This window comes from Amphimedon queenslandica, unplaced genomic scaffold, assembly GCF_000090795.2.
Source record: "Amphimedon queenslandica unplaced genomic scaffold, v1.1 AMPQUscaffold_12716, whole genome shotgun sequence".
Lineage (NCBI taxonomy): Eukaryota > Metazoa > Porifera > Demospongiae > Haplosclerida > Niphatidae > Amphimedon > Amphimedon queenslandica.
In genome coordinates, this window is record NW_003547048.1 from 1 (window position 1) to 22,132 (window position 22,132).

At 34.8% G+C, this 22,132-nt stretch overlaps 3 protein-coding genes across 3 annotated transcripts; all 3 read left to right on the top strand.

The window, feature by feature from the left end:
• Nucleotides 1–8,918: 8,918 nt before the first annotated feature.
• Nucleotides 8,919–12,021, top strand: LOC109587011 (85/88 kDa calcium-independent phospholipase A2-like). The gene is made up of 14 exons (XM_020003231.1): nucleotides 8,919–9,133; nucleotides 9,182–9,322; nucleotides 9,373–9,682; nucleotides 9,732–9,774; nucleotides 9,837–9,865; nucleotides 9,913–9,944; nucleotides 9,989–10,045; nucleotides 10,090–10,290; nucleotides 10,339–10,906; nucleotides 10,951–11,128; nucleotides 11,170–11,261; nucleotides 11,311–11,609; nucleotides 11,655–11,831; nucleotides 11,875–12,021. Exons 1-14 carry the CDS (start codon nucleotides 8,978–8,980, stop codon nucleotides 11,938–11,940), a joined length of 2,349 nt encoding a protein of 782 aa, XP_019858790.1. The 5' UTR covers nucleotides 8,919–8,977; the 3' UTR covers nucleotides 11,941–12,021.
• A 255-nt stretch (nucleotides 12,022–12,276) lies between these two features.
• On the top strand, nucleotides 12,277–14,999 carry LOC109587012 (tyrosine-protein kinase Fer-like). The gene is made up of 10 exons (XM_020003232.1): nucleotides 12,277–12,448; nucleotides 12,786–12,923; nucleotides 12,975–13,383; nucleotides 13,491–13,695; nucleotides 13,742–13,779; nucleotides 13,822–13,878; nucleotides 13,923–14,173; nucleotides 14,224–14,319; nucleotides 14,367–14,627; nucleotides 14,678–14,999. Exons 1-10 carry the CDS (start codon nucleotides 12,311–12,313, stop codon nucleotides 14,828–14,830), a joined length of 1,746 nt encoding a protein of 581 aa, XP_019858791.1. The 5' UTR covers nucleotides 12,277–12,310; the 3' UTR covers nucleotides 14,831–14,999.
• A 211-nt stretch (nucleotides 15,000–15,210) lies between these two features.
• Nucleotides 15,211–21,874, top strand: LOC100632053 (cleavage and polyadenylation specificity factor subunit 3-like). The gene is made up of 24 exons (XM_020003228.1): nucleotides 15,211–15,252; nucleotides 15,300–15,394; nucleotides 15,456–15,519; nucleotides 15,875–15,972; nucleotides 16,049–16,094; nucleotides 16,267–16,434; nucleotides 16,579–16,671; nucleotides 17,268–17,357; nucleotides 18,230–18,290; nucleotides 18,451–18,621; nucleotides 18,835–18,929; nucleotides 19,086–19,244; nucleotides 19,433–19,502; nucleotides 19,729–19,805; nucleotides 19,855–19,920; nucleotides 20,076–20,153; nucleotides 20,287–20,395; nucleotides 20,485–20,519; nucleotides 20,594–20,701; nucleotides 20,786–20,839; nucleotides 20,882–20,969; nucleotides 21,049–21,097; nucleotides 21,154–21,271; nucleotides 21,617–21,874. Exons 2-24 carry the CDS (start codon nucleotides 15,321–15,323, stop codon nucleotides 21,695–21,697), a joined length of 2,052 nt encoding a protein of 683 aa, XP_019858787.1. The 5' UTR covers nucleotides 15,211–15,252; nucleotides 15,300–15,320; the 3' UTR covers nucleotides 21,698–21,874.
• Nucleotides 21,875–22,132: the final 258 nt, after the last annotated feature.

Sequence of the window (22,132 nt, forward strand, 5' to 3'; positions counted from 1 at the left end):
ATCAGTCATATCCAGATATGCTAGTCTTGTCCATGAATCTCCTCTTGAACCACACAGCATCTTCTCCATAATACAGTAAACATATTTAGTTCCATTATTAGTTTTCAGTAGATATACACCAGAAGGACTGTTTGGTTGTTTGTTCTTAATCTCTTGACAAGAAGTAGGGATAGGAGAGAAGGAAGATGAGTCATTGTGTAACATGATAAGGTCTTCTACTAGTAGCAGTATATCATTGATAGCTCCAGCATTAGAGGTAGCAGTCTCCTTGATATGAGAGAGAGAAGAAATGATGCCATCCATTTTCTGTTTTATTTCTTGAATATCTTGACCATTGTTAGAGGCATCAGTATTACTGGTATCACCACAGGTAGTACAGGCTGCAGCACAGGTACTGTTAGCAGCATCAAATGTAAGAGAAAGATTAGAACTGCTGATAAACTGAGGGAGACAAGCAATAGCTAGTATAAGAAAAGAGAGCATTATTATCCTCTTTGTAATGATTGTTTAGTGTTTACTCCTCACTCCTTTTATAATATTCAGAAGAGCCTGACTAATGACGTCAAGACATGATTTGCAAAGAACAGCGTATTTCACTAATATAATCAAATGTCCACATGATGTGTAACATATGCTTATTGCACTATACACACACACACACACACCATAATTATATACACCCATTATGATTAGCAATAACAATTATTGTTTTTTTGGTTAATGATTCATCCTGAACTTTACATAATTGTATACGTTCTACTTCTACTTTGGTACTATGAAATAAAGTGAACAGTACATATGCATACACATACATGTTCATGTACTGATGTATGTATATTGTGTACTGCAAATAAACAATAAACCAATCAGCCAATAATATTAATGAACTAAAATTAAAATTACCATATATTGTGATGCATGGAAGAGAATATGGGCTAATGAGCTGTTGATAAACAGATTGAAATGAGAAGAACATTTTTTCAAAATACAAACTGAACAAATACCGTACCTAAAATACGTTGCCCAATGTTACATGCATTACTTAACAATTATTTTAAAATCAACTCAAAAATCAAAACAACTAATAACTATAACTACAACTAGATCTAGTCTACTAGTCTATTAACTAACTACGCACAAACACAATATGTACTAAACTGTTCATCAATGTAATACTCTCATCATTTGACATACAACTCATAAAAGCTAACAGAGACATCTTCATTATCAGTCTGTTGATCAGCACACACCCTCAGCTCAAGGTAGTCAGTAGTGGTAGTACCAAGTACTTTATTGAACCATGGAAGACTAGGACGAGATGTACAACAATTACCTTCAAGAATACCACATCCTTTACCATCCCACAATGGATCAGATGTATAGAGTACGGATTGAACTGAATTATTAGTCGAAGGATTACCAGATTCACAGAAGTAGTCATTACCAATGAAAGACTGAAGAGTTGAGTTTTGAGTACTACCTTGAGAGCAAGGACAATTGTTAGTACCAGCATTAGTAGTAGGATAATAACTAGCTTCACTTAAACCAGCCATTAGTGTCCAGACATGTTGACGAGGAGATCCACGAGTGATACTAACACCATCAACATAATGAGAATTAATATCATTGTGACCTAGACTAGGATAAACTGCATCAGTTGAAGCATATTGATATCCCACAACTCTACCACACACTTGAGAGTAACTGATACCATTAGATGGAAACTGAACTGATACACAACTGCCTACACTTGATATTGCTCTACCACAAACTCTAACTCCTCCTGACTGGTACAGCCTAAACCCAGGAGGACAGTTCTCTGTAGCATCAGTCATATCCAGATATGCTAGTCTTGTCCATGATTCCCCTCCTGAACCACACAGCTCCCCCACATTACAGTAAGTATATTTAGTTCCATCATTAGTTGCCAGTAGATATACACCAGAAGGACTGTTTGGCTGTTTGTTCTTAATCTCTTGACAAGAAGTAGGGATAGGAGAGAAGGAAGATGAGTCATTGTGTAACATGATAAGGTCTTCTACTAGTAGCAGTATATCATTGATAGCTCCAGCATTAGAGGTAGCAGTCTCCTTGATATGAGACAGAGAAGAAATGATACCATCCATTTTCTGCTTTATTTCTTGAATATCTTGACCATTGTTAGAGGCATCAGTATTACTGGTATCACTGCAGGTAGTACAGGCTGCAGTACAGGTGCTGTTAGCAGCATCAAATGTAAGAGAAAGATTAGAACTACTGATAAACTGAGGGAGACAAGCAATAGCTAGTATAAGAAGAGAGAGCATTATTATCCTCTTTGTAATGATTGTTTACTGTTTACTCCTCACTCCTTTTATAATATTAAGAAGAGCCTGACTAATGACGTCAAGACATGATTTGCAAAGAACAGCGTATTTCACTAATATAATCAAGTGTCCACATGATGAGTAACATATGCTTATTGCACTATACACACACTCACCATAATTATATACACCCATTATGATTAGCAATAGCAATTATTGTTAATGACTCATCTTGAACTTTACATAATTGTATACGTTCTACTTTGGTAGTACTATGAAATAAAGTGAACTATATGCATGTACTGATGTACATATATTGTGTACTGCAAATAAACAACAAACCAATCAGCCCATATTAATGAATTGAAATTATAATTACCAATTATTATGATGCGTGGAAGAGAATATGGGCTAATGAGCTGTTGATAAACAGATTGAAATGAGAAGAACACTTTTTCAAAATACAAACTAAACAAATACCGTACCTAAAATACGTTGCCCAATGTTACATGCATTACTTAACAATTATTTTAAAATCAACTCAAAAATCAAAACAACTAATAACTATAACTACAACTAGATCTAGTCTACTAGTCTATTAACTAACTACGCACAAACACAATATGTACTAAACTGTTCATCAATGTAATATTCTCATCATTTGACATACAACTCATAAAAGCTAACAGAGACATCTTCATTATCAGTCTGTTGATCAGCACACACCCTCAGCTCAAGGTAGTCAGTAGTGGTAGTACCAAGTACATTATTGAACCATGGAAGACTAGGACGAGATGTACAACAATTACTTTCAAGGATACCACATCCTTTACCATCCCACAATGGATCAGATGTATAGAGTACGGATTGAACTGAATTATTAGTTGAAGGATTACCAGATTCACAGAAGTAGTCATTACCAATGAATGACTGAAGAGTTGAGTTTTGAGTACTACCTTGAGAACAAGGACAATTGGTAGCACCATCATTATCTTGAAGATAGTAACTAGCTTCACTAAAACCAGCCATTAGTGTCCAGACATGTTGACGAGGAGATCCACGAGTGATACTAATACCATCAACATAATGAGAATTAATATCATTGTGACCTAGACCAGGATAAACTGCATCAGTTGAAGCATATTGATATCCCACTACTCTACCACACACTTGAGAGTAACTGATACCATTAGATGGGAACTGAACTGATACACAACTGCCTACACTTGATATTGCTCTACCACAAACTCTAACTCCTCCTGACTGGTACAGTCTAAACCCAGAAGGACAGTTCTCTGTAGCATCAGTCATATCCAGATATGCTAGTCTTGTCCATGATTCCCCTCCTGAACCACACAGCTCCCCCATATTACAGTAAGTATATTTAGTTCCATCATTAGTTGCCAGTAGATATACACCAGAAGGACTGTTTGGTTGTTTGTTCTTAATCTCTTGACAAGAAGTAGGGATAGGAAAGAAGGAAGATGAGTCATTGTGTAACATGATAAGGTATTCTACTAGTAGCAGTATATCATTGATAGCTCCAGCATTAGAGGTAGCAGTCTCCTTGATATGAGAGAGAGAAGAAATGATACCGTCCATTTTCTGTTTTATTTCTTGAATATCTTGACCATTATTCCTTGTAGTATTGAGTAGTTCATTCAGTAGCTCATCATCACTGTTGTATTGACTGGTATCAGTATTACTGGTATCACTGCAGGTAGTACAGGCTGCAGTACAGGTACTGTTAGCAGCATCAAATGTAAGAGCAAGATTAGAACTACTGATAAACTGAGGGAGACAAGCAATAGCTAGTATAAGAAGAGAGAGCATTATTATCCTCTTTGTAATGATTGTTTACTGTTTACTCCTCACTCCTTTTATAATATTCAGAAGAGCCTGACTAATGACGTCAGTCATGATGCTGTATGCAATGGGAAACATTTAAAGAACGTACTCTAGTCTAGTAACTCATCAACCAAAAATGTGCAGGTGTTTTAGTAGTAGACTAGTACTAATAATCTGCATACCTTCTGTTCAAGTACAAGTAATTGAAATACCATTAAATTTCAATTATTATTTTCAAATCAACTCAAGAATAAACCTAACTATTAAAAACTAACTACCCACACACTATCTATCAATCATAAAAACTAACAGGAACATCTTGATTATCAGGAACGTAAAAAATTTAATAAGCTAACAACTAATTTCTTTTTTGGTTAGCTACAATTACATATCCTTAAAAACAAGGTGGTTTTTTATTTTGGCCATTGACATCTCTCATTTTATAAAGTGATGTCATTAGACATGACATCAGTTCTATATGTGCAGAAGTAGATTCTAAAAAAGAACATCAACTTGACACAATTATAACTATTGTTATTTAAATATATAGAATAGCTTGAGTAATGATAATGTAGATATGATGACAGTTAAATATTTAAGACTGTACCCTATATAGACTAGAGGCTCATCTATTGATGTGAGCAGCAACACCAACAAAAACATGACAGTAACAGAGTACATGTAACTAACAGTAACTATCCACACACACACACACACACGCACACACACGCACACACACACACACACATACACACACACTATCTATCAAACTGTTCATTAGTATATTCTCATCATTTGACGTACAACATCTTCATCAATAGTATGTTGATCTCCACACACCCTCAGCTCAAGGTAGTCAGTAGTGGTAGTGTTTAGTACCTTATTGAACCATCAAAGACCAGGACGAGACGCACAACAATTACCTTCAAGAATACCATACCCTTTACCATCCCACAATGGGCCAGATGTATAGAGTATGTATTGACCTGTACCACCAGGAGCAGGATTACCAGATTCACAGAAGTAGTCATTACCAATGAAAGACTAAAGAGTTGAGTTTTGAATACCATTTTGATAACAAGGACAATTGCAAATGCTACAGCATTTTAAAATACTGCAGCCATTAGTGTCCAGACATGTTGACGAGGAAACCCTTGAGTGATACTAACACCATCAACATAACAAGAATTAATATCATTATGACATTCAGTGCCACCAATAGTAGGATTCGCTGCATCAGTTGTAGCATACTGATATCCCACTACTCTACCACACACTTGAGAGTAACTGATACCATTAGATGGAAACTGAACTGATACACAACTGCCTCCACTTGATGCTGTTCTACCATAAGCTCTAACTCCTCCTGACTGGTACAGTCTAAACCCAGAAGGACAGTTCACTGTAGCATCTGTCATATTCAAATATGCTAGTCTTGTCCATTCTACTGAACCACAGTACATCTCCTCCATGCATATTACAGTAAATGTTCTTTGTTCCTTCTTTAGTTACAATGCTATATTCTTTGAAATACTTTCTGGCCAGTGCTTCTTCATTAGGCTTGCAGGAATATGATTGTTGAGCTAACGTAGCACTACTGGTTGAACTGATAATGAACACAATAGTACAGAGTAGCATCTGATGTGATATACTATTCCTTGATTCTATAAAGGATCTAGACTAATGACAACAGAATGATGTAATGCATGTTCATGAGTAATATATAGCAGTAGCCAAGAATATCAATTAGCACTATACATTTCAAATTATGCAGCTTCAAAGTTTCCTTCACATTATTTTTGCAAAGAAAGGTCTTTAGCATAATGTTGAAATTATAATTGAGATTATGAGCTGTTTTATTAACACACTGAAATAAGAATATTGAAACTTTTCAGACAATATAGACAGAATTACCCAGCTAACTGAAACGCCCTGACCTGTATTGCATTATGTATTACTTTCAAATTATTTTCGAAAAAATCAACTACTCAAAAATAGAAAAAAAAACTAACAACTCACTACAACTAGTCTACTGTTATACTAACTAACTACACACACACACACACTATCTATCAAACTGTTCATCAGTATATTCTCATCATTTGACGTACAAATCATAAAAACTAACAGGAACATCTTGATTATCTGTATTTTCATCTCCACACACCCTTAGCTCAAGGTAGTCAGTAGTAGTAGTGTTTAGTACCTTACTGAACCATGGAAGACTAGGACGAGATGTACAACAATTACCTTCAAAGCCACCACATCCTTTACCATCCCACAATGGATCAGATGTATAGAGTATGGATTGAAATGTACCATCAGTAGAAGGATTACCAGATTCACAGAAGTAGTCATTACCAACGAAAGACTGAAGAGTTGAGTTTTGAGGACTACTTTGAGAACAAGGACAATTGTAACGATAGTCATTAGTAAGCACAAAATCACTGGACTCAAGTAGTCCAGCAATTAATGTCCAGACATGTTGACGAGGAGACCCACGAGTGATACTAACACCATCAACATAATAAGAATTAATATCATTGTGGTGTGGTTCAATGACACTACCATATGCTCCACGAGCATAATTTCCTGGATAAACTGCATCAGGTGAAGCATACTGATATCCAACTACTCTACCACACACTCGAGAGTAACTGATACCATTAGATGGAAGCTGAACTGATACACAACTGCCTTCAGTTGATGTTGATCTACCACAAGCTCTAACTCCTCCTGACTGGTACAGTCTAAACCCAGAAGGACAGTTCACTGTAGCATCAGTCATATCCAGATATGCTAGTCTTGTCCATCCTCCTCCTGAACCACAAAGCTCCTCCATATTACAGTAAACACTTTGAGTTTGATTATTAGCAGTTTTCAATAGGTATACACCAGAAGGACTGTTTGGTTGTTTGTCTTTAATCTCTTTACAAGAAGTAGGGATAGGAGAGAAGGAAGATGAGTCATTGTGTAACATGATAAGGTCTTCTACTAGTAGCAGTATATCATTGATAGCTCCAGCATTAGAGGTAGCAGTCTCCTTGATATGAGAGAGAGAAGAAATGATACCATCCATTTTTTGTTTTATTTCTTGAATATCTTGACCATTATTCCTCGTAGTATTGAGTAGTTCATTCAATAGCTCATCATCAGTGTTGTATTGATTGGTATCAGTATTACTGGTATCACTGCAGGTAGAGCAGGCTGCAGTACAGGTACTGTTGGCAGCATCAAATGTAAGAGCAAGGTTAGAACTACTGATAAACTGAGGGAGACAAGCAATAGTTAGTATAAGAAGAGAGAGCATTATTATCCTCTTTGTAATGATTATTTACTGTTTACTCCTCACTCTTTTTATAATATTCAGAAGAGCCTGACTAATGACATCAGACATGATGCTGTATGCAATGGGAAAAATTTAAAGAGCGTACTCTAGTTCCGTTTTGCTAATTTAATGAAGAGTACGCATAATTTACTGGAATGTGTACATTGATATAGATGCTATAGTGGTATATTCCACTTCAGGAGTACTTGCATATATTTAGAAGAGCCTGACTAATGACGTCACTCACGTCAGCAGGTAATGTCAAACATTTAAAGAACGTACTCTAGTGTCGCTTGTCAACCAAAAATGTGTAGTAAGTAGTAACACTAACACCATCAATTTGCATACCTCCCACAAAGAACATATTGTAATATCATACATTAATTTACTCATCATTTGACATACAACCCATAACTAATGGCCAAGCATGCAGAGTCACTATGACTCCATGACCATTACTTAGCTAGCAAACAAGCTAAAATCTTTGCGTCCATTATACCATTGTTCGTGTATAGAAAAGGTATTACAAGTAAAGACAAGTTTATTAGCTTTAACTGGTAGTCACAAACATTTGTACTCATAAATATTACCCTTTCAAGGAAATTCAGTAGAAATATTGGACCCCCCAAAAATGACCAACTATATGTATATGGTACTGTTACTTCTGCATCCATGGGCATGCAAACCACCAAAATAGCAGAGGAAATTATACAGTCAAACCAGCTATTGCAGACACTCTAAATAGGACACTTAATTCTTTAATGAGGGCAGGTAGTATCAGTACCAATGCAATATGACTGTGTATTAATGAGCCCAGTATTATTGGGTCCCAACTCCCAATGTGTCTGGAATAGACAGGTTTGACTGTAGCTATCAAGTATACATGATACATCACTAGTTCATTCAGTACCACATTCAAATACATACACACATACATACACTCTGTTACCTTGAGCCTCTTTCAACAGGTCATTACATACAGGAACATGATCAGAGAAGTCAACAGGACTCATAGTATCACTGACCACATCTTCATTAAAAAGTCTTGCCCCATAAGACAATAATAGCTCAGTTGCATTGCGATTACCGTGTATCAGTGCTTGATGTAAAGGAGTAAAGAACTCCTTGTCTTGAGCATTAACCTCAGCACTGGCGTCAAGTAGTAACATCATTATCTCAAGGTGTCCTTGTGAAGTGGCATGATGTAAGGGGGTCTCTCCTATATTGTTCCTAGCATTTATATCCTCATTGGCTAGTATTAGCATCAATGCAGCACTATAGTCCCCGTGATAAGAGTGACTATGTAATGAACTGTCGCCTTCTTCTTTACTGGGAGAACGAAACGTTTTTGGTGGTAGAGACCTGGACGCCATTTTATAAAAAGGCGTGGTTTGTGGATTAATAATTCATCATTTTGTGTGGGCGTTGGATCTTAAAGTAAACAAGTAGAACCCCCCAAAGCATAGATAGGGTCAAAGTAAAGTGATCATCTATCATGGCTTATGCAACTGAAGATAGGCTAAGCAACTCCATAAAGTTTGGGCCTCTCACTTTGCGGCATAAAACAAAAATGTTTCGAGATCCAAAAGGGAAGGTTTACTACTTTAACATCACTGCTGATGGTAAACTCCAATGCTTTGAAGATGAGGAGGTAAAATGATTTTATTTATACTTGACAATGATACGTGTCTCTATGCAGCACACAAAATTAAAAGAACAGCGAAAAAAAGAGGATATCAGTGGTGTTCAACTCCTAGAAAAACATAAAGATTTATGCACTCAATTCATAGTGCAATTCAATGAGCGGAAAGAATTTTGGCTATTGGAGTCTTCAAGTGAAGTGAGCCCAAATTTACTGTCATGTATATGATAAATAATTTTTTTTGTCAGAAAGAGAGAGCAGAATGGGTACAAGCTTTTACATCTATTTCCCAGCCACTACAATATCCTTATCAGCTGCACTACATTTCCAAACCTGTGCGTTCTGAACATCTGCACCAGGAGATGACAGCTAATGCTCAATTTACCAACTGTCCTTACCCTATTGTTGAAAATCCTTTATTACCACCAGTGCCAGTTTGTGGAAGGCTTGATGATGCAGTGTCGTATCATGATGCCAAACATAGCGAACCCAGTTTCCTGCAGCCAGAGCTGATTGAATCATTAGATTCACATTATAGCACAATACATGAATTACCAGGTGACAAAAAGCAACATTTAGTAAAATGTAACTGCATAATCATATGTAGATAATTCAGCCTTAAAAGTTAATGTGGAGCTATCTGATTCAAAGTAATGATGATGCATGCAATTAATGTATAATCTACACAGTACATGCTTTTTTACATGTATAGGCCAAGCTTGGAAATGAAAGGGACCAAAAGTTAGTTTTTAAGCTGAATAACTTCTCAATTGATTTATCTTCTGTAGAAAGCTTTGGAAGCATCAAAGGAGCTCTTAAGGTGAGATAAATGATTCACTTAATATAATTTGTTATTTGTTTCAGAAACGTATGTCTATGTCTAAACTTTCAGAAACACCATTTCATTCAGCATCAATAAAGGTATTATTCATTGATATTGTATTACTATATTTCTCAAATTTCAGACCATCCAAGTCTTATTGAATAACACATCAATAGATCCGAATGCAAAGGATGACAATGGTTACACTGCTCTTCACTGGTATGTCATAAAGCCTCGTAAGCATAGACATGAGCTGCTGATGCGATGTTTAGAGAGTGGACGCCACTTTAATATTGATGCAAAAGAAAATTTTGACAATACTGCACTACACATAGCAGCTGAAGTAAGCCTTAATTATAACAATAACAATTAACAAACCAATCACTCACAGAGAAATGACCTTGAATATGCAAGAATTCTTGTTGCATTTGGGGCGCAAATGTATCTGAAGAACAGCCAAGAAAAGTTCCCCTACATGTTAGCTCCAGCTGAATCTGAAACATTCATGTTTCTGTCTTCCTTTTCATGCCCTACGATTGATGAAAAAATCTATTTGAAACCACCAGTACATGAAATGAAAAAGCTAAGTGAAGCAATGCTTAGGGAAATGAAAATAGGAGACATGATGCAACCTCACTTAATGTCCACCCTAGTACACTTGATTGATGATGAGATAATGAACATGGAGAGAGCACCTTATGTTAAAAACAGTGGTCATCAAGCATCGGGCCAGGCTTCAGAGTACTATGCATTTAAAAAGCAAAGAGAATATTTAAACACTTGGAGAGAAACTGGAGGGAATAGGATATTATTTTTAGATGGGGGAGGTATAAGAGGCATGGTGCAGATTGAAGTGCTCATGGAGTTAGAGAGACGAACTGGCTGTAAGGTTGTAGAGCTTTTTGACTGGATCGTGGGAACTAGTACTGGAGGACTACTGGCATTAGGCCTAGTATATGGTATGACAAATTAAAAAAAAATGATTTACTGAATCCCTTCCTAGCTAAGAAATCCCTTTCAGAAATGAAGCAGATATATTTTCAAATTAAAAATAAAGTTTTTGTGACTGGTTCAAATATTGCTAACACTTACATGAGCATGAATTCAAACTCACAAAATATGGAGGACATACTGAAGAATGAATTAGGAGATACTCTAATGAGCAGTATTCAAAAGCCAAGGTATATATATATAATGCATTTGTAATTTTACCTGGGTATAGGGTTATGATCTGTACTGTGAATAAGGAATTTGTCCCCTTGAAGGTCCAATTCTTTAATAATTTCATGACTGAGCATGAAGACCTCACAAATGGTAAGCAAACGCTTTTACAATTTACAAATAATAATGTGGCCATGTATAGTACCAGTTTGGTATGCCGCCAGAGCTACCAGTGCAGCTCCAATATACTTCACACCTTTACAAAACAAGTACATTGATGGCGGAGTTAAGGCAAATAATCCATGCCTGGAAGCAATGAGAGTGATCAAAGAATATGATCAGTTCATGGGTCTATCAGAGAGGCATTTCTTATTAACGGTCTCTATGGGTACAGGAATGTATGCAGACAAAGCAGTGGGAGGAGATGACTTAGAAAAAGGTCTACCACTAATTAAGCATGTGAAGCATCTAAAACAGCTGGTCAATTTGTTTATTCAAGAAGTTTGTTATAAGTTCTTATGCATATAACTTTATTCCTAAATTTAGTTAGGAAATGCAGAGTCAAATGCACAAACATTTTCCATTATGTGCCAAACTGCAAGAACACCCATTCCTTGTTTTCGATTTAATCCCTTACTTGAAGAGGAGGTCTCATCAAGTGAGATCAATGACAAAAAAATTGTTGAAATGATTTTGAAGACAAAAATTTACTTGGAAAAAGAGGTAGACTATGATTTATTGGTTTTCATTGCTTTGCAAATATTAGGAAACAAAAGAAAAACTAGATGATCTTGTGTGCATTTTCAGACAGATAGCAAGTCAAAGTTTATGAGTTGAACTGAAATGCAAATTTACCCACTACTCAGTTTACTTGTTATGGCTGCATTTTTGTAAAACAATGATTATAATGACAGATTTGGGTGGTGGTGGGCGAGTTCCTTGGAAACTAGATCTTGTGTGATGAATATTAATAAAATGAAACACGATATATATATATATATATATTGATACTAGATCTATACTATGATTATAATGTACCCCCCATAAGACGATTATTCTCAGAAGCATCAATAATATCAATAACATGGAACTGGCAAACAGCAACAACACTTAAGCAATATTCATCATCAAGTCGCGTTCGCCGTAATTAAAATTATTATTGGACCACCGCGGATTGCAGTCGCTGGAAAATAGAATCGAAGATGTCTGGCCATATCCCTGGATTAGTCAAACATGGGCCTTTGGAGATGATGATTCGGAATAAATTTAGCTCTAAATGGAAAACCCATTACTTTAAAGTCACGCTCGATGGAAATATATTGTGCTATGAAGATGAGCAAGTAAGACAGAACTCGGGCAATAATCACTTTACCTGTATGTGGATATGTGTACTATATATCATGCTAAACAGGTCTATATATAAAAATATAGACCTGAGGTGGGTGTCCAAGGATGTGATATAGCCCGAGGGCCGCAGGCCCGAGGGCTATATCACATCCGAGGACACCCACCAAAGGTCTATATCTTTTGTATATTGACCAGTTCTAGTATGTTATATAAGATATATTTCATAATGATGACAGCATTTCTGAATGGCAGGTATATATACAAAAATATAAACCCAACCACATCAAAGGATGATGTCATAATTATGAGAGATATATATATATCATCTAGATGACATCATTAAAAGAAGAAATGAAGAAAAGTGACATTAAAAAAGTGCAGATGTTTGACCGGAAGGATTCTTCCAATCAATTTGAAGTGTCATTTTATGACAAAAGAGAAACCTGGAGATTAAAAGCATCTGGAGAAGTATAATAATATAAAGTAGCTATTACAAATCATAATTCATGCACTTTCTAGAGAGAAAAAACAGACTGGGTTAATGCCTTCACTAATAATTATCAGCCAGTCCAGCATGATCAAAATTATCAACACCTACCATACCACGAGCACTATTATCATACACAGGCACAAAATCCTCGCCCATTTCTTGGTCAACATATGCAAATGGGATGGCAAAATTACTATCCACCTCAACAGCTGCAATTACCCCCTTCCTCTCGTGTACCTCCACCATATCCAACCTCAGCAAGCATTCGAGAGGGAAAGGTTCTCAATATGCCTCAACCAATACATCCTCAACCTCAACAGATTAGCCCTCAGCCAGGATTGCAAGCTTCAAGGTTTTTCAATTATCCACTACCACAGCCTCCTCCTGCTCCAGTACCAGCTGCAGCACTAGCTAGGCCAACTGGTATAACTACCACAGGTGCATCACTTTTTCTTTTCTTATATTTATATTACACACATACATGATTAGAGCTTATTGCTAATATTAAGTATTTCTCAGATTATACATAACTTTATCTCTAGCAGATGATGAAGAGTATATTGTGATGAGAAATTCACCTGTGCAGCATCAATATGATTACATGAATCCTGGCACTGATGTACAGCCATCACAGCAGCAGCCAAATGTTCAAAATGTTCCACAGCAAAATGACCATCGTGTGTTCAGGTCGTCATCTGTCATCAGTGATACTGGCTCAGAGATGTCCAATTCAGATATAAAAGAGCAAATGTATGTTCAAATTTAAAAGTCTCAGTTTTTGATTGTTTTGAATTAGGCCAAGTAATCAAAAGAATGTGGCGCCTGTTAATATAGGTTAACTAAATTTATTTTTATCTGTTTTTAAATCATTTTTAGATATGAGCCACGAAATCTTGATTCATTTATTATCAAATGCAGAAAAAGTAGGAAAAGGTTAGTTATATTTATAACACATATATGATTTAATACAATTCTAGGTAATTTTGGAGAAGTGTACAAAGCTGATTATAAACTGAGAGAGGATGCTCCTCCAATTAAAGTTGCTGTTAAGAAGTTAAATGGAGCAAAAGAGTCAACGAAGGAAGACATGATGAAAGAGTTTGCTGTCATGGCGTCAATGGTGCATCCAAACATTGTAAGAGTCTATGGAGTCATAATGAACATGCCAGCTAATCCAAAGATTGTTCTGGAATACCTGCCTCATGGAGATCTTAAGTCATACCTTAAAGTATAATTATATGCAATAGTGTACAATGTACTTTCATCATTTCTTTTTAGAATTCTTCAAAAAAACCAGTGGATACATTGGTCAAGTATATGATTGATGTTTCTATGGGAATGCACTATATTGCACAGAAAGGACTCATCCATAGGGTAAAGTTATGCATAAACTTTTATAATGCTTATCATTTTACTTGCAGGATTTAGCAGCTCGTAATGTCTTAGTTGGAGAAGGAGAAATATGTAAAGTATCAGACTTTGGCTTGATAAGAGAATTGCCAGCAAACATGTCCTCCTATCATAGCTCTACTCCAGTGCCTCTTCCAATTAGATGGATGTCTCCAGAGGCATTGTCGAATAAATGTTTCTCAGAAGCATCTGATGTATGGTCATATGGTGTACTGCAGTGGGAAATGTTTAATCCTAATGAACTCCCATATGATTCCCTCGACAATTTTCAGGTATTTATGAAAATCCTATCAATTTTGCTACTTATTCATTCTTTTATTAGGTTGTACTAAAAATAAAGGAAGGATACCAACTTACAATACCTAATGAATGTCCACAAACAGTAGCTAACATTATGAAAGCATGCTGGCAAACCGAACCACAATTAAGACCAAATTTTCACCAGATTACGACTATTCTTACAACAAAGATTTAACTAAAACTTCCTACTCTCTGCTACTTTGATACGATATATTTAGCATTTTAGATCACTTGTATTATAGTTGTATATATTGTATAGATTTTTCAGTATTTAGCTTTAATTTGTAAGGTGTTTTTCAAAAATATTGTTTGGCTGTGCCAGGAGAGATGGGGGCAATGTAATGTATGAGTGAGATCATAGGTATTTTTGTGTATTAATTGTGCACAAACAATGAGTTTCAAATTTTTTCACTGCATGGAATTGAAAAAAATTGGTATTATTATTTATGGTTCATAGCTATGATATAAATATTTGTGATGATTAAATTTTGTCCTCGGAGTTGTGCTGGCCAGCGCCGCGCCGCTAAAACAAGAAGGCGTGGTAAATGCATTTTGTTCCCGCCTATATTTTATGAGTCAGAGTCACGTTCAGCACAAGTAATGTAATGTTGTATTTTATCTCCATTATTATTGTTGTTATTTAGCTCAAATTATCTTTTAAAAGAATGAGTAGTGAAGGAGGAGGTAATAATGGCCAGCAAGATCGAGAAGACAGTGACCTTCTTACCATTAGACCATTGTAAGCCCCTCCCTCTTATATTAATATTATTGTTATTATTTATTACTAATATTATTATTAGGGGAGCTGGACAAGAAGTAGGACGGTCATGTATAATGCTTGAATTTAAAAACAAGAAAATAATGGTGAGATAATGATAATTATGGGTATAGATTTGTGGGTACTAACATAGTGATACAGTATAGGGGGTATATTTCCTGGGGAAATATTTCACAAAAATTACCTTTCAACCTATTCACAAAAATTTTTTTGCTTTTTTTTAGTGTGATAAAAAATTAATTTTCATGGATATGAATTTACGCAAATTTCCTAAAATCATGAAATTAAATCCCCGTGAAATATACTGGTACTATGCTACTAATGGTTGTAATTAGTTATTTTGCACTTTGCAAAACTTGTAATTAAAACATTATTATTATTATTATTATTATTATTATTATTATTATTATTATTATTATTAATTAATTAATTAATTAATAGTTGGATTGTGGTATTCATCCTGGTTTATCTGGTATGGATGCACTTCCTTACACTGACATGATTGAATCAGATGAAATTGATCTGTTACTAATTACACAGTGAGTATTGAATTGTTGCATTTTTTATTTCATAATAATAATAATTATTTTTTTATTTATAATTATGTTGCTATAGTTTTCACTTGGATCATTGTGGTGCTTTACCATGGTTTCTAGAAAAGGTAATTTTATACATGCACAAACGCTTCTTTGAGATTTAAAATCTTGATGTAAATTTTTATTGCACATAGTTGGAAATTTTGTTACAATTAACTACTAATTTATTATAGTGATCAGTTATATTCTCCTTCATTAAACATGTACATAATTATTATTCTGATTCTCAATGCACAGACCACATTCAAAGGGAGGGTATTCATGACTCCAGCCACTAAAGCTATCTACAGATGGCTATTGTCTGATTATATTAAAGTCAGTAACATATCAAGTGACCATATGCTGTACACTGAGAAAGACCTGGAGAAGAGTATGGACAAAATTGAAATTATTAACTTTCATCAGGTCAGAGAAGAGAGTGAGAGAGGGAGGGGGATGGAGAAAAGTGAGACGAATAAAGAATTTATTAGAGAAGGAAGTCGGAAAATGAGTTATTTTATTATTAAAAGAGTAGAAAACATTCTTGTTATTATTATTTTATTTTTATAGGAAGTTGATGTTAGTGGCATTAAATTCACAGCATATAATGCTGGGCATGTCTTAGGAGCAGCAATGTTCATGATAGAGATTGCTGGAGTTAAAGTACACGTTACATGACACTGTATACAATAACATGCATCTACATGTATTATTATTATTGTAGCAGTGCAGCTTATTTTAGACAAATTAATTATCTTATTACATATGTAGGCAGGTAGCCTATTATGTAGTGTTGATGTTGGTTTTTATAATGATGGTCTTTTTATGATTTTTTTATTTATTGTATTTACACTAGCCAGCCAGTCTAGGCATGCTCTGTGCTATAACCACATTTTTAGCCATTAAGTGCTATAGTCATGGCAATGGTAGCAATTTAAGAGGGATATTTGGTAGAGCTTTATACAATGGTTCAGTGAAGCAGGCCATGTTGTAAATGAACAATGATTATGCTTACTAGTTAAACAACACATCAAGCAATAATATGTACATAACAATATGCTACATTTATTGCACTGCTATTGCCAATCAATGTCAAACTAAACACATAAAAGCTATTATATCGTGATAGTTTCACTATCAGGATAGTAATTAAGGCAAATATCGTGATAGTGATTTTATCACTATCACCCAGCTCTAATTTACATGTATTTTAATCCTCAAATATTGCCAGCTGTTATTGGTACTGTTATACTTGATAGGTACTGTATACTGGTGACTTCTCTCGTGTGGAGGACAGACATTTAATGGCTGCTGAAGTTCCTAACTCCTCTCCTGACATACTGATATCAGTAAATATATAATTACATGTACATGTATGTGTATGATAACATACAATGATCAATTTCAGTGGCTGAGTCAGGGTTTCCCACAAAGCATGCTAAGTGAGCTCTGCTTTTGGAGCAACTTTAAAAATTTATAAAAAAATCCATTTTTGATTGTAACCAAGTCAAACTTTCTACACAGCATAAGAGCATGTATATGTATCAGAAAAAATTATAAAAATGGAGAACTCTCTTCTTTTTGTTTTTGGTGAAATTTGGCCAAGAACCCTGTACTATAGTACAGGGACTTTGGCCCGATTTTGGTGCAACTTTAAAAATTCATGAAAAATTCAATTGTGATTGGAATCAGTTCAAATTTGATACACAACATAAGTACATGTATATGTATCAGAAAAAATTATAAAAATGGAGAATTCTCTCTTGCATTTTTGGCGAAATTAAGCCAAAGACCCTGTACTATAGTACAGGGACTTTGACCCAAACTTTCTACACCACATAAGTACATGTATATGCATCAGAATATGTAATTAATATGTGGAATTCTCTCCTAGCAATTTTTGGTGAAATATTAAAGCTGTTTTGCCAAATGTTTGAGCAACTTTAACTATGCTTTATGTATTAGCCATTATTTTGAGAATATTGCCAGTGTATTTACCGTATAACGCTTTAATTTGGTGGAGTTTTATTTTGGCGATTGGCGGTTTGCAAGCAGGATCGCCAATATTAAAACCGCCAATCATTGATGCGCATGCTCAGTTATGCACGTGTACACAAAAATCGCCAAATTAAAAACCGCCAATTACAATTTTACAGCAAAATCGCCAAAATAAAGCACTGCCAAAATAAAGGGTTATACGGTATTTGTTTATTTATTTCAGGAGTCAACGTATGGTACACATATTCATGAGAAGAGAGAGCAAAGAGAAGCAAGATTTACTAGTGAGTGTATTGAAGAGAAGGAGGGAGAGTGGGAGAGGGAGAGAGGTAGAAGAGATAAAAGAGAAAGGGAATTACCTACAAATCAGTCGGTATAGTAATGTACATGTACTGTACAGTATATTGACAACAATCATTTTATATTCATTTCAACTCTTACTAGCTAAGATCCATGATATAGTAACAAGAGGTGGTCATTGTTTGATACCAGTGTTTGCTCTTGGACGTGCTCAGGAATTACTATTGATACTTGATGAGTATTGGTCCTGCCATCCTGAACTCCATGATATACCGATTTACTATGCATCATCACTGGCTAAGAAATGCATGGCAGGTATGCACACTCTCTCTCTCCTTCATTCCTTTACTCTTTATACCAACCTTTCTCACCTTTTATTCTTCTTTTACAATAACATACATGTACATATGCACATGCATCTATAAGCATACATTATGCATGTGCATATATGTGAATCTATTTTTTATGTACAGTACAAGCACTGTACATGTGCATGTGTTAAATTATTGATTATTATATTTATCACAGTGTATCAGACTTATATTGGAGCTATGAACGAGAGGATCAGGCGACAGATTGGGATTAGCAATCCTTTTGTATTTAAACACATATCAAGTTTAAAAGTAAATAAAATAATTATTATTACCTTTGTTTTACTTTGTTTTTTCCTCAACCAAGAGCACTCTTGACTGTATTGTGTCATTTATTACTGCACTACCACACCTTTATTTATCTTTTTTATTTCCTCTCTTCTCTCTCTCTCATATCCTGTTTTATAGAATATCGATAATTTTGATGACATTGGTCCTTGTGTCATATTAGCCAGTCCTGGTATGATGCAAAGTGGTCTCTCACGTCAGCTCTTTGAGTCATGGTGCACTGATAAGAGGAATGGGGTGGTTGTTGCTGGTTATTGTGTGGAAGGGACACTAGCTAAAGTATGTAGGATACACTCTCTGTACAGTACAATGCATGGAACAAAGAATAATGTACATGTGCATTATGACTTATTAAAAACACCAAAAATTTTGCAATGCATGTACATGTGTTATTCTTCTGACTGTTGCAAAGTTTAGTTTTTGATATGATTTAAATTGTTTGGTAAATTAATGTTTTCTTATTAAAGCACATATTGTCTGAACCTTCTGAAGTGGTGACAATGAATGGACAGAAACTTCCACTGAGAATGTCAGTTGGTAAGTAATTACATGTACATGTACACATGCACATACATGTGTACATAGTCAGGATTTCTCACGGGATTTTGACATAGGCTCATGCAGCTTCTTGTCAGTGGATCGATTGATACATATACATGTACTTATGTTGTGTAGAATCTATAAAAGATGCTAATACTTTAAAATGCACAATTAAATAAACTACAATAAACTATCATTTCTTTCATTAATTTATATTCAATAGATTATATCTCATTCTCCGCCCACACTGATTACGAACAAACGAGTGAATTTATTAGAATACTCAATCCTCCACACATTGTTAGTTTCATTATCATAAGCTCCGCCCAGTTTAATTAATGATAATTAGGTTCTAGTTCACGGTGAACAGAATGAGATGATGAGACTAAAGCAAGGACTCCTCAGAGAGTTTGAAGTACATTTACTCTGTATTTATGATAATAATAACTATTGATCTTTATACTCTTTACTACTCTTTACATCATTCAATTTTGTATTAATTTTATCTCTCATTTTTATACTTAATTTCTGCCTCCCTCTCTCTTTATTTTTTCTGTTTTTTATTTTTAGGATTTTCAAGGTAGCATATACACACCAAGAAATACTCAAGCGGTTGAGCTTTACTTTAGAGGAGAGAAAATGGCCAAAGTATTATTATGACATAATGCACACACATTATTATGACATAATGCACACACATTATTATATTATCATTATTAATTATTGTTGTTGTTGATGTTGTTGTTGTTATTATTATTGTTGTTGTTATTATTATTAATAGGTGATGGGTTCATTAGCATCAAAGCAGTGTACTGATGGCCAGCAATTGTCTGGTATATTAGTCAAGAGAGGATTTAATTATCATCTTGTTGAACCTGCTGATCTTAACAGTTAGTATAATTACATTACAGTGTATTTTATGAGAATAAAAATTAATGAATTTTGGATAAAATGATACGATTATCCTTATGTTCTTTAGATTATACTGATTTATCAACAAGTTCAGTAGTTCAAGTACGTACATGTACATGTACACATTAGTGTAACAATGATTATTAAATTAAATTATTAATATTGTCCTCCATTAGCGTCAGATGGTTCATTGTTCAATATCATCTCATCTTTTATTGCACTACATGACACAACTATCATCAGATGCTACACCTGTATTAGTGCATGGAGAACAAATGTTAAAAGTAAGAGAGAGAGAGAAAGAAAGGAAAAAATGTGGATAGAGATTGTATTTCTACAATAATATGATTAATTCTCTTTTTGTACAGGTGTTTGGTGGAGCAATAACTGTTATACATACTGGCAGTCATGTCACTATTGAAGTAAATTGTGTTTTTACATCTATTTTATTTATTATTATTCAGTGGACAGCAGATGCTACTAATGATATGTATGCTGATGCAGTGTTATCTGTTATATTACAAGTATCGTCTCAACCAAAGAGATTAGGAGGTATTGGTATCTTAATAATTATACTGACTGTACCATGCACACAGTATTGTGTAAATTGACTCTTGTTTTTATAAATTAGAATTATCTGTTAAGCAAGAGATCACAAAAGATACCAGTTTTGCTAAAAAGTATGCTACTGTACTTAGATCATCTGACATCCAGTCATGTGATGGCATTATGATAGATTAATGAAACTGATGAGTGACATGTTCGGAGAGTCCAATGTTATCTGCTCTAGCAACTCAGAGAAGATTGAAGTTATAACAGAAGATATGAGAGCATCCATTGATCCTAATACACTGGTATGGATTATCATTATAGGTCCAATATTTTGTCAGAGTGTAATTTTTTCATGTGTATTCTATAGTACCGTACAGAAGGAAATTTTGGAGGGACTAAATTTTGGCGAATTGCTAAATTTTGGTGATTGGTGAATTTTAATTTGGCGAACTTGTGGCCATGTGCCATTGAGCATACGCATAATGGCTCAAAATGGCAAATTTTTATTTTGGCAAATGGCTATCAAAACGCCAAATTCGCCAAATTTAACTACCTCCAAAATTTCCTTCCATACGGTATCCTGATCATAGTGAAGTAATAAAATTTTAGTATAATACTCTTGATAATACTCTTTTATTTATTAATAGGTTGTAGAGTCTAATGATGAGTCATTCCATCATTTGGTCCAGTCAGCTGCTAAAAGACTACACACTGCTTTACAAATATAACACACATCATGATTTTATTCATTGTAATGTGTATACATAATAATAATTCACACAAGTAATCAAAATTAAATGAGCCACTCCTTTTGGACGTCACATGATCAATTATGGTTATTTACTTATTTTTGTAAATAGACTCTCAAAAAGCACAGATAAGACTTAAAATTTTTATGAAACCAATTTAAATTTATTGATTAATATGGGTTTATAAACTTGTCTGGCAACCCTGGAGTTAATCATTGTCCTTGGCCCTCCACTGCTAGTCTACTCCTTCGTTGTAGATAATTCTTCAACATGAGCGAGTCTCAAAGTAAGCCATAATGTTAAACATGACCCAGTTTCATGGTTGTCAATCATTACAGATTACTATCGACTGAAAGAAAGATCCTTTCATGCCACTCTATCAGTAGGTGATTCATTGTATGTGTGGGGTGGTTT

What these genes read in the sequence shown, in the direction of transcription:
- LOC109587012 (XM_020003232.1), top strand. Translation starts at nt 12,311, where the DNA reads ATGTCTGGCCATATCCCTGGATTAGTCAAACATGGGCCTTTGGAGATG. An exon ending in TGTGCTATGAAGATGAGCAA is followed by an intron (nt 12,449 to 12,785) that starts GTAAGACAGAAC and finishes TATATCATCTAG; the next exon opens with ATGACATCATTAAAAGAAGA. An exon ending in GATTAAAAGCATCTGGAGAA is followed by an intron (nt 12,924 to 12,974) that starts GTATAATAATAT and finishes TGCACTTTCTAG; the next exon opens with AGAGAAAAAACAGACTGGGT.
- LOC109587011 (XM_020003231.1), top strand. Translation starts at nt 8,978, where the DNA reads ATGGCTTATGCAACTGAAGATAGGCTAAGCAACTCCATAAAGTTTGGG. An exon ending in TATTGGAGTCTTCAAGTGAA is followed by an intron (nt 9,323 to 9,372) that starts GTGAGCCCAAAT and finishes TTTTTTTGTCAG; the next exon opens with AAAGAGAGAGCAGAATGGGT. An exon ending in GCATGAAGACCTCACAAATG is followed by an intron (nt 11,262 to 11,310) that starts GTAAGCAAACGC and finishes GGCCATGTATAG; the next exon opens with TACCAGTTTGGTATGCCGCC.
- LOC100632053 (XM_020003228.1), top strand. Translation starts at nt 15,321, where the DNA reads ATGAGTAGTGAAGGAGGAGGTAATAATGGCCAGCAAGATCGAGAAGAC. An exon ending in TACTCAATCCTCCACACATT is followed by an intron (nt 19,806 to 19,854) that starts GTTAGTTTCATT and finishes AATGATAATTAG; the next exon opens with GTTCTAGTTCACGGTGAACA. An exon ending in GATACCAGTTTTGCTAAAAA is followed by an intron (nt 21,098 to 21,153) that starts GTATGCTACTGT and finishes GCATTATGATAG; the next exon opens with ATTAATGAAACTGATGAGTG.